Raw genomic sequence first — 12,778 nt, 5'->3', positions numbered from 1 at the left:
ACATCACTTTGTTGACTAAGAATAATAATAATCAAATTTGGGATATGATAGAGTTGGAGGATTTAAATATGGTGTAAGGTTGAAGGCCAAAGAATTCAAAGTATGGAGTCTGTCCAATTTCTCATCATCTTAGAAATCTGTTATTTGCAAGGTCTGTAGAACTGATCTCAATCAGTACAGGAGCGCACCTGTGATGTGGGAACACCTGAAATGTAAACACATCAGTCTAATGATGATCCCTGTCTCTCTCTAACTCACACTTGGGGATAGTTCATCAGCACTCTTAATGTCAAATCCATTTCTTCCGACAGCTGAAAATCCTTATCTTGCTGTGAAGAATCTGAGTCATCCACAATATTCAAAACGGCATTTGCAAAGTATTACTTTTGACAATAGCAATGACTAGTATTTGATGCTGTACTGTAAAGAAAGCAGCAGCACTGTAGGTAGCTATTGCCAAACCTTAATAGTAATTTCAGTTTTCTAATCCTTAATATTGACAGAAGTATTGAAAGTGTTAAGGTTGTCCTTAAAGTTATTAATGACTTGCTGCTGTGCATTTTTTTTTTTCAAATGTAATTTTTAATCACACGTGTATAAATATTATAAGAAGAGATTTGTTCAAGGAATAAAATGTATTTCTGAATGAAATGCTTGCACTTTTGGACAAATGGAATATTTTTTAAACCCTATTTTAATCGATTAATACAGTAGAAATAATTATCATCCAACTAATTGATTACCAAAAAAGTGGTTAGTTGCAGCCTTCACTAATATCCTGCTACCTGTAGCTGTATGCAGCTTCCACCACTGTGTCACCACACTGCTGCATGTGAATTATGTACAGCTGAAATCATTTTCAAAGAAGACAGAAGAGATTGAATGATCATTTTCTGTGTTCTTAGAACATTCCCAAGTGCTTGGTTTTTGGATCTCTTCTTTGTTTAACAATGTATTGCTTTTAACTTGATTTCTGGCTTTCCCTTTGATTTCTAGCTTATCACTTGGATTTGTCAATAGATTTGCTTGTATGGCATATTTAAGCCTAATCATCTACATAAACCTAAACACAATATGCCGCTTTGCATTGAAAAGCATTGCTTTCATTTTACACCTTAAGGACTGGGTTATTGCATGGTGAAAGACAGGTATATAGCCCTTCACTGGGTGAACAGCATACCTTGACAATGTAGTTGCCCATGGTGAAGTTCTAGATGACAGTTCCTTGAAACTTATAATCAAAATAAAATGTCAAGTTTAACTTTGCTCTTTAAGATGATATAAATATAATAAAGTCTAATTTTGAATTTTCTTTGCTACCTGAGTTTTTTACTTTGAATTTGTTTCTCTATTTACAACCGCAGGTTGCCTGAAACAACTGCTAAAATACAGTCATCTTGTGTCAGTGATGATGAATCCCTGTATTGGAGATGATAATTCAGATAATACACAGCTTTTCCAATGCAATAACTCCTTACCATTAATATTGAAGAAAGTAAGTAATTTTGATGTATAGTTAAAAGGATGTAATGAATGCTACATTTATTTAATCCATAAGCCTTGTTGTCATCGTGTCTATCTGTCCATCTGCATGAAATAGCTTGTTTCCCAGTGGGATGATATTATGTGTAATTGTCACTCTTAAATCTTCAATCAAATTTGTTAGAATGTTCAGTTTTTGTGAGTGTGGTGTACACATTTTTTAATTTCAGAAACGGGTTGATTTTCAAACTGGTCTGGCTTAAAATAGAGAAACATTCTGTGTGACTTAAGTTTGTTTTAGTTTACTGCTTCAAATTGACCTTGACAAAAGTTAATTCAGCTTGTACTTTTACCTCTTTTACTTAACTGACAACTGTGTCTGTCAGCAAAACAATGCAATAGCTACAGAGTTGTGTGAAAGGCACTAGCATGTACCTGAGGCTAACTGTAGAAGTGACAGCAAACGTTTGTCACATTAGCTCACTGAAATCATATTTGGTAACCATATTTGGTAACTTGCGTGATCCTTGTGAACATTAAAATATCAGCAACTTAATGTTGTTAATTTTTCCTAGTCTAAATACATTTTTTCCAGACTTCAACTTAACCTTTTCTGAGGTTTTTAACCTCAGATCACCTAATGGAATTATTGTTTGCATTTTATGTTTTGATTTGAGAGTTTCCATTTTTATTAACATTATTTTTTGAATATCTCTGTTTTGCTTTCTATAGTTGACATCATTTTAATGCTTGTCAGTTTAAAAACTGGCACGATATGGTTATTGTCATCCAAAACTGTGAATTTTCATTTAGAAAGCTAACTTGTATCACTTGTATTGTATCTCTGTGTTTCATATATTTTCGGTGTTTTCATTGTCTAGCAGTGTCCTAGACATTGATTTTTGGTTATGGTTTTGGTATGAGATTTGTTAAGATTCCACTGTTTTTTTGACTGCTGCCTGCATTTGGACTGCATCATTCTATCTCTCATCCCTTAAACAATCTTTTCATTCTATCTTTCTGAGTACAGGTCACAATACTTATACAATAAGTATACAATACAATACTAACATATTTTCGAAACAAAGGGAGGAGCAAACAAGCTCCATAAGCATGGCTTGGCGACAGGTTAACCATAAGTAAATATTATTGTAATCTGTATTTACATTCCGTTATAACTGTTATTTTTAATATGATTTAAAAGTAATTATTAAAAATGTAATAACTGACTTTGTAAAAGAAAAAAGTAATAATGCTATTCAATAGACTAAATAATATGTAATTCAAAGTTAGTGGTGGTAGATGGGGCGGATTGGTGGCTCTGAGGCTAAGGATCTGTGCTGGTATCCCGAAGGTTGCCAGTTCGAATCCCCGTCACTGCCAAAAGAGATCCTACTCTGCTGGGTCATTGAGCAAGACACTTAACCTGTAATTGCTCCAGGGGCACTGTAAAATGGCTGACCTTGTGCTCAGACCCCAAAGGGTATGCGAAAACTAACAAATTCCTAATACAATAAATTGCATAAGACGAAATAAAGAACAAAAAACCAGTGAACCAAATATCAGTAGTAATGGATTTAAAGCATGTCAAGAATACTCTTGATTGTTATCGTCGGTTGCCATGTTGAATAGAGATGGCAGGATACTACATGTTCTTTTCCAATACTGATATTGAAATGTTGAGATTCTGAAAATACACATAGGAATCTATCATTTTTTTCTCTTTGTTACTAAGCTTTAAATAAGCACTTGATTTAAAAAAAAAAAAAAAAAAAAAAAGCATGTCGAAACTACTAACTAAAGACTAATGACCTCATTTGAACGCCAAAGCATTGGAAGTGGTTCAGACTTGACAATCTGTGCAGCTGAGTCCTGAGTCTCCTCATGATCGATGTGTAGCAGTGATTCAGACTTCTTCCAGCACCTCTGACCAACAATTGCGAATGTTATTTGTTCCTACCTGCTTCATGGGGACAGACGGAGGTTTTTAACAGTGTCTTGAACTTGCGTCCGAAGAATGCAGGACACTAAAGTCTTTCAGTCAAAAGGTGCACAGCTTCATATGATGGTGTTCCCCCAAAATGACAACTGCACTTAGCTAGTAGCTGGCTCAGAGTTAGTTGAGAGCTTCAAAGTGGTTACTCAACTGCAACATCGGTGCTTCTCTGGGAGTGGGGTAAAATAGGTACTTGCTGGTTTCAGATGCTACTGGGGTGTGAACAGAGCTGGCAGGCATTTGCTGAAATGGGAAGCCAGCCCAGTATGCTGGGTCTCTGATCCATCACACTGTAGCTTCTGAGCTTTCAGCTGCCTGTAGCAGGTGTGAAGCTTTATTATCTGTTCCTCCAAAACCTTCTTACTTCAACAATGTTTAGAAGCTCACAATTGCTGTTCTCCATAGTTTCTGTGGAATCTTGCGGATGACAAAAAAAGTAGCAATGTAACACATAGAGCTTCCACACAAGATTATTCAAAGTTAGTTGTAGGTGAAGTGTAGCTTTCTCAATGATGTACATGCAAAAGGATGTTGATGCTCTGCTTGTAAGGAATGTGTAATAAATAAACAGCCTGAGAAAAACTAGTAATTTTATATATGCTGTATTTGGATGGATAAAATCTTAAGGTGGCAGGTAGTTTCAAAGTCAGGTTCACAGAAACTGATCAATATACAGTAAATTTCTCTAAATGAAAGTTTAAACCTCAGCTTAGCTGAAGACATTTCGATGAGGAGTTTACACACTGCACATCCATGAACCTTTCAAAAAAAAAAAAAAAAAAAAATTGATCTTCCAAATACCCTCTTTTGGTTAAACCAGTTGACTTTTAGTTGTTTAAATTAAAATTGGACTGATATTGACTACTTATAGTTTTAAAATGATTTCTTACAAATTGAAACAATACATAATCTAATGTATAAAAAACACAAAATTTATTATAGAATTTTAAAATAGAACTGACTTTGACTGGTATGATGTGCAAGCCTTGTAAAAATAAGGGCTGGTAGGTTCTATAAGAGTTCCTTACTTTAACTTGCTTTATATTTTAATGTTTCCAGTTATTCAACTTTCAGAAAAGTGATTTAAATCACATTCTAATCATGTGCCATGGGGGTAAATAAGTGCATTTCATGGTTTGTGTTGTGTGTTGTTGACCGGTGATATACATTACACTGGAGAATGTGTTCTTGTAAACAACATCAAAGAATCTGCATGGCATTCAAGAAAACCATAGAAAGACTTATTTTTAGCATGATAGAAAAACTACCAGCTTTCACTTATGCAATTAGCTTTTATTTGTATTGGCACAATCTCATAAATGCCAGCAATTTCATGTTCTAGTGCTTAAATCTGATTTTTGCGTCTTTTCTTTGTGTTGGATGCTAAGATGTGTTTTGGAGAAATTAACATCACCTGCAGCTGCATCCGGCCAGAATCATAATAATAGGAAATAATTATTTTAATTCTGGGTATTATACATAAAAGTTGGAAGGGTTTCCATCCTGTGGCTTACATTAGTCACAATAGAATGAAACCAACAGTTCATTTCACAGAACAAATTTTACTTTAACAAATAAAAATGTGCAATTTGTTCTGCTTTACTTTTGTATTTCAATTTAGTCTGAATAAGCTCTTTCCACAGCTAGGATCTCTTTTTATAAAAAAAAATTGAAATAGTAAATGTGAGGGAGGAAATAATCAGTTTTCTTTTGTTTACATCCTGCAGGTGCTGCTCAGTAGGGATGAAACACTGCAGATTGCTAGCTCCCAGTGCATAGCATCTATATTGGTTCATTCTCCTCAGCTGTATGCACGGTTGGTCATTCATGCTAATATACCAGGTGAACAGAAAAGTAAACATAATTTTTTTTTTTTTTTTTGCAAAACCTTATTTTTGCATCATAAGAAATAGGTCTTTTTCAAAATGTATTAACGTATAGTATACCCTGTAACACAACATTGTTGCTTTTAGTGTGAAATAATTTCCTAAAATGCAAATTTCTGAAGTAGACCACAAACTTATGATTTCTGCAGATAATATATAGGATTGGATCTATTTCAAAATCAGCAGTTTATACCAAAAAATAACTTTTTAATTTTCCATAAATGCCATTTAAATTCAGCTTTGATTTGTTATGTTAATTCATTGCTGAATTTTAATTTTATTCTTAATTTTATTATTCTCTAAGTGGAAATTGTTTAATAGTATCTATTTTTTTTTACTTTGTATTTAAACTGTGTGGCACACGGCTGGGCGTGGCACCCAGCCGGCCGCCTATATAAGGGGCCGCCTCCCTTCATTGTGGGCTGGAGTCGGGTGAGGAGAAGGACGAGGTCTGGGAGGAGGCAACGAGAGGCCTGAAGAGTGAGAGAGAAAAGGCTCAGTGTGAGGCCTGAACTTTGGGGGAGTCTTGGGGTTTGTGTGTGTGTGTGTGTGTGTGTGTGCACTTTTTGGACTGTAAATAAATGTGTGGTAGTGCAAAATACCATGTCTGCCTGTCTGTGTCCGGGGCTCATTCCACAACTGGTTGTAGATTTCAAAGCAAAAAGCGATGTCTTTCTTTCTTGTTTCATTACTGCAGTGTTCCTTAACATTTTGTTTTATTAAGCAGGTGTTTAGATATGATGAATTAAAATATTTTATGTAACAAATTTTATGTAATGGTAATTATAATATCAAATGACTTCATATGGGCAGTACAATCTGTTGATAAATATATATATCCCATCCATCCATCCATTTTCCAACCCGCTGAATCCGAACACAGGGTCACGGGGGGTCTGCTGGAGCCAATCCCAGCCAACACGGGGCACAAGACAGGAACCAATCCTGGGTAGGGTGCCAACCCACTGCAGGGGACACACATACCCACACACCAAGCACACACTAGGGCCAATTTAGAATCGCCAATCCACCTAACCTGCATGTCTTTGGACTGTGGGAGGAAACTGGAGCGCCCGGAGGAAACCCACGCAGACACGGGGAGAACATGCAAACTCCACGCAGGGAGGACCTGGGAAGCGAACCCGGGTCTCCTAACTGCGAGGCAGCAGCGCAGGAGATTCATCTGTGATTAACAGTTTAACTTCAAAGGCATGTCTTAATAACCAGTTTACGTATACTTGTACTGAGTCTGCTGGGTAGCAGCAGTATTTAAATAAGAATAAAATCAGGTACCAAGAAGACAATAGTCAAAGAAGGCTAGAACATGTAACCAAAAGCGTAAGTCAAAGAAGTAGAGGATTAGTTAATAACCAACACAGTTTCATGTAACCAGAACTAAAACATAAGATGGAAATTATAGTCAACAAAATAATCTGTTGCCAAAAATCAGATTGAAACACTGACGAGAACAAGGAGTCTTTTCTTTGTTGTATCCACAAATTTAGACAACCAGGAAATGCACACCACTGACCTTTTATATACCTTCAACCTGATTCAATAAAACTTTTTTTTTTTTTAAATAGCGCTTTTCACTGATTACAGGAACAAACCCCTATGATAGGTAAAATGCAAGTATAAATTTTATAAATTACAAGATACAAAATAGGTATGCATAAAAAACACAGATTTCTTAAAATACACAGAAAATATACAAACTGATTAACATAAATGGAATCTAGCAATATCTGTTCAATAATTGTTGAACTAGGCCAGTTGACAATGGAAGAGAGGAAAACACTCCAGTCTGCCTCATCCCTGAAGAAAGTAAACCTTTGGGAGGTTCATGGTCAATAGTATGAGAGAAAGTCAAAGACAAATTAAAGCTCATTCACAATCCTGGAGACCTCAGCCAGCTAGCTGCCAACCACATCTCCTCAGCATTCCATAGATGAGTATGTGGTTGGCTGTCCAATTTAATGAACTTTTCATGGGCAGGAGAACAGCTTGTCAGCACAATAGTGGCATCAGGTGTCTCATAAAGAGAAACAGGATAGAGAAGTGTTAGTAATGCCAAATTGTAGTTGTTTATAAATTGTGTTATTCATATGTGTATACAAATGACTAGCAAACAGAAATGCATATGGATACCTAATCAGTAGCACTAATCAGGGTTTGCTAGACTAAAGTAATGATTTAAAGCTGAGATTGAAAGAGCATGTGTTATATAAGCAGGCAGATCAATCCACAGCTTGGGGGCACTGTAACCAAACACCTGACCTCCCATTTTTATTTTATTAATGCTTGGCATCTTATTGTCTGCTCTTGGTGGTAATTAATTATAGGTTCAGATAAGCAAACAGAACCTCAGCCATTTAAGGATTTATATGTTAAAACAAGGGTTTTGAAATCAGCCCTAAGCTTAATTTAGAGGCAGTGTAAGGATTTGGAATAAACTGAAAACTGCATAAAGAATGATTTAAACAGCTGGTGAAAAATACATGACATTAATCAATCCTACTAGAAATAAATGCATGAATTTATTTCTTAGTATCCTGCATATTTAGAAAATATCTTAAAAGTATGTTTTGGATAATTTTGTAAAGTGTGCTTTAATTGACATATTATTGTCAAGGATAAGCCCTAAATTATGTGCTGATTCAGTAAATCTAATGGTGAGTCAGTCTAAGTAAAGAAAATGACAGAATGTTGTTGCAGTCTGCATCATTCACCCAGTAAATAACATCTGTTTTTTGACTAGTAGTTTTCATTTATCCTCTCCTTTAACTCACTGGCACAACTAATTAAGTACAATATTGGAGAACTGTCCTTTGGTTTAAAAGAAAGGTGTAATGAGTGAACTTCATATGAGAGAAATGTAATGTTATGTTTTTAATGATAGTTTCCAATGGAAGCATGTAAAGTGAAAACAGTAAAAGTCTGAGTACTGAACCCTGCAGGACACTATTTTTAAATTCTGAGTATAATGATGGACTAATGTCACCACATTTCTGTACATAATGAAAATGATTTAGGTTCTCGGCACTGTCCATGACTGGTTTAGTTCTTACTTACCAAATTAATTTTCCAGCCTATGTAATAAAATAGAATGGTCAATAGTGTCAAATGCAATGCTTAAATCTAAAACATGATTACTACTCCTTCATTAGTTAATATTAGAATGTCATTTGCAACATGAGTTAGTGCAGTTTTTTGTACTATGACTGGAATTTTTCAAATTACTTGTGATGTGTAAGGTGAAACTGAAGCTGAATAGCAACTACATTTTCAAGTGTTTCAGATGGAAGGAGTACATTTGAAATGAATCTATAATTATTAAGTTTATATCCGGGTTAACTCTTTTTAAGGAATGGTGCGATAACTGACACTTCTAATGTATCAGAAACTGTCTCATTCAGTAGAAGACTGTTGATAATGCTAAGAATAGGTGCTTCCACATCATCCATTGAGCTTTTCATTAGTTTTGTCATTTGTTATATTTAAGCCAGGGATGCTACCTTGATTTATGTGTATAAGCTTTTTATATCCTATTTGTTCCCTTTTGGTCCTTTGGTTATTATTGTTATTTTTGTTTATTATTTTTTTATAAATACTAGGGGGCTTTGCCCCCTGCTCGCTTCGCTCGCCAACCACCATGTTTGGTTTTCCAGATACACACTTTTAAGATTTTTTTTTTTCTTTGAATTGTTGCTATTTCATTAGTTTCACTTTTATTTCAGAACTTCTTTAAAAACAATATTTGGAATCTTGAGAGTCCCAACATGCTGAATCTTTTAAATGAGGTCCGTGAGACACGTGTTTAATGACTTTGTACCATAATTCAGAATAGGTTTCTCTGTTTGGAATTTCAGCACAGACAAAACGATCTACATCATCAGCAGTTAATAATTTTTTTTGCAAAGTAACCAGTAAATGCATGTGAGGTAAACCCCATTTTTGAAATTTGAAATTTGACTTAAACTTCAAAGCCTTACAATATTTACATAATTCAGACATATCACCTGTGTCCATATATTCGATCTCTGTTCGCCTTTTCGTTATTTTTCTGAGTAATAATTTCTCTTTGTTTGCGCTAATTCGATGTTTACTGTCTTTGTTTTGACACTTTCATTTTTTTCTGCTTTCATATTCTGTATCTTGCTCTGCATGTGTTGCGTGCCTACGTTTCTTTTGAGTCTTTTGAAGTCCAGTGTTTTCATTATGTATAAACTGCTCTGCATGTGTTTGGCCCCCTTGTTTTTTAACCTCTTTATGACGTTTTACTTTGTTTTCTACTCTGTCTTTTATTTCTGACCTCGCTTTGTCCTGCTATTTTTTCAATGACACCTGGTCCGTAATGATTATTTTCCCTTTTTTCGAGTAATAATTTCCTTTTGTTTGTGCTAATGCGATCTTTACTATCTTGTTTTGATACTGTAGCGACCTCCGGGTCCGGCTCGAAAAGAGAAGAAAAAAAAAACGACAGACAGACGTAGTAAAGTCTCACAAAAGTTTTACTTTAACAATCAAGAAAAAGAACGCCGACTTCGTAACCCCAAACACAACCTTCTAGCACCCTCTCTAACCACTCCCACCCACCCAAGCATCAATCAATACCCTGTTGTCATTCTTCCGAGCTGTACTCCGCCCTCCCTCAATCGAACCTAACAGTCACTCAAAAAAGGCTTCAACCTGGCTGGGACACTACAATACTTTCGAATTTTACTGCTTTCATATTCTTTACCTTTCTATGCATGTGTATCATGCCATCGTTTTTTTTTTTTTGAGCCTTTTGAATTCCACTGCTTTCATAATCCCTAACCTCCTCTGCATGTGTACTGTATAGTGCCAATGTCTTTATGAAGTTCTACTTTGTCTTTTACTCTTTGTCTTTTAATTCTGAGCCCGATTGGTCATGATTTTTTTTCAGTTCTACTTGTTCTGGGCTGATTATTACTTTCCTTATTTTCTGAATTTGCACCTAGATTATTCTTTTTCTTTTTTGCATTTTTTTCTCTCCCAACGCTTTTGAGTCTCTTTTCTCCACGCTGCTCTTTCTTCTTCGCTTAGTCGTCAACGTTTTATCTGTAACGTATTGTCCTTACATGCGCTGAGAGCCCTGGATCTGTGTGTGCTCAAATCCTTGACACAACTGAGTGTTTTTCTGCCCGTGGTCTTATTTGATATTGGTTGTAAGTAGGGCATGTCTTGCAAGAATCTCATGTTCTACGTCCCCGCAAGACGGTCCTGGGTCAATCTCTTAGCACAAAGTCTCATGTTTAAGGTCCCTGCGAGACACTCCGTGGCCAGTCTTTTTTGTCTCACGGGTCTTTTAAGTGTCTTCCGTGATCTTCACATGAGGATCACATCTTGTCTCCCAAGTCTTTCTCTCCCAGGATTTTTTTTTTATAATAGAGAAATATGCATTGTTTTATCAGTTTTGTTCATTGTTTGGTCTCTTTGTGTGTATGCTTTTTCTTCCATGTTCCGTGTGTTTTGTGGATGGTTCCCCAAGAGGTGAGGCCACCTGTCAATCTCAATTCAGAGACTGCTCCCTGCCCTAGAAAGGCTCATGGGAGTTGTTGTCCCTCATGATACATTGTATGCACTTGGTTTTTGGTGAGTTTTCCTTTTAGCTTTTAATATTTCTTTGTATTTGCTAGATTCTTTGGCTAGTGTTTTCGGATATTTTGCTTAGGATTGCTTATTGGCAACTCCCTTTATCTCTTTATTTTCAGCATTTTGTTATACTTTCAGGTTTGTGTGATATAAATCTACTTTTATAAAGATTCTTTGTTTGCCCTTTCATCCACAAGCCTCAGGTTTACGGTCATTCTCCTTCTGGTGGAACTTGGAGTATATTTTTGTAAACTTTAGTTAAATTTATGGGCTTCTGAAGCAAAACACATTTTGAAATAATGTTGGTCTATGTTAGCCATTAGTGGGAGCTCTGTCTGCCTTTGGTTGCATACACTCTGGGCAGGAATGTGGGAATCCTGGTTTGCTTTCTTGACTATTCTTGGGGGCCTCACACTAGTTCAGCATTTTCAGGGGAGTGGATCGCTACAGTATCGCACACAATTCAGGTTGACCTTACTTAGGAAAGGAATAACAACATCAACAAAAAGTTGCCTCGAAAGAGGCCCTGAATATTCTGTTGTAACTTCCATTAGGATGAAGCAATCTGAACCAAAAAAAATACGCTATATACCTTGACGTATGTGTAATCAATTGAATTACATGCAATGCTGGAAATGGTTTCCGTTTTCTCTTAGACACATTTCGACATGTTCCTGAACGTATTAGCAAGCATCTTGCGGGGAATAGTAGCAATTTCATGTTGGATGTTTTCCTTCAAATCTTCCACAGTGCAAGGCTTCTTCCGATAGACTTTTCCTTTGAGCAGACCCCAAAGGAAGAAGTCTGGCTGTATCAGATTCAGCGACTGTGGTGGCCAAAGCCCCTTTGAAATTACCCTGTTGCCAAAGAAGGACTAAATTTCTGCTATGCTCCTTGTCGATGTATGACACGTTGCTCCATCTTGCCGGAAGTAACCTTCTGTTAACTCACGATCATCCAGTTCATTCTGACATTGCTTAAACGATGGTGACCCAATAGGTTCACACCATGAAGAGGCACTGCTCAATACTGTACACCACCTTCCTGATGAGAAGTCGAGTAAATAAGGTGTAGAAGTATGGGCAGTATGCACTCAAAATTTGCAAACAGAGGTTAAACGTCATGACGGCTGTCCGGAGCCTACCTCATCACTCCGGCGCAGGGGCACCCTGGCTTATTTGAAGCTTCATATGCTGTGGAGCACATTGCACATTGTTTCGTTCAGATTGCCTCGTCCTAGCGAGAGTTATTACAGATTATTCGGGGCCTCTTTCGAGTGAATCTCCCTGTATAATCATTGTTCCTTGTTTTTGTTACTTCAGCACAATTTACATCATTATCATGCAAGGTAAACAGATATAGGTGCCCTCTTTTTGACTTGGGATTGTATATTCTTTAGGAAGTTTTTTTTAATACGTGTGGGGAGCAAAAAACATAAAAAGGCTTAATTGCATAGCTAATAATTTTGAGGATAGTAAAATATAAAACAGATATTCTGCACATTTTATGTACTGTTAATAATATTTAATTTTCTTTCAAAGAATTGTCTTTGTCCTTCTTTTGTCTTAGAGTTCCTGTTTGAGCGTCTATGCAGCACCAGTGATGTTTTATTGTGGTCCATATACAGCTGCCTGCTGCTTTTGGTTGAAGAGAGCCTATTCTTCTCAAAGTGCAATGCTGTCTATGGTAATGTAATATCTGTAGAAGACTACTTCATACATTTTTTTTTTAGCTGTTACCTTTTCTTTTCTCACCTATAGTTCAGGAAAAATATTTTGGTTATGGGGGATTTAAGTTC

At 36.2% G+C, this 12,778-nt stretch overlaps 1 protein-coding gene across 1 annotated transcript in view; it reads left to right on the top strand.

The window, feature by feature from the left end:
- The window catches only part of LOC114663059 (meiosis inhibitor protein 1-like), a 51,481-nt gene that overhangs the window by 35,966 nt on the left and 2,737 nt on the right, over positions 1–12,778 (top strand). The window contains exons 8-10 of the mRNA XM_028816827.2: positions 1,365–1,495; positions 5,206–5,320; positions 12,550–12,666. Of these exons, the coding sequence (XP_028672660.2) occupies positions 1,365–1,495; positions 5,206–5,320; positions 12,550–12,666 (363 nt within the window). The remainder of the gene's footprint in view (positions 1–1,364; positions 1,496–5,205; positions 5,321–12,549; positions 12,667–12,778) is intronic.

The sequence above is a fragment of the Erpetoichthys calabaricus genome, chromosome 12, assembly GCF_900747795.2.
Source record: "Erpetoichthys calabaricus chromosome 12, fErpCal1.3, whole genome shotgun sequence".
Taxonomy (NCBI): Eukaryota; Metazoa; Chordata; class Cladistia; order Polypteriformes; family Polypteridae; genus Erpetoichthys; species Erpetoichthys calabaricus.
The sequence above is the reverse complement of the archived record's forward strand: the minus strand, read 5'-3'. Positions and strand labels throughout refer to the sequence as shown.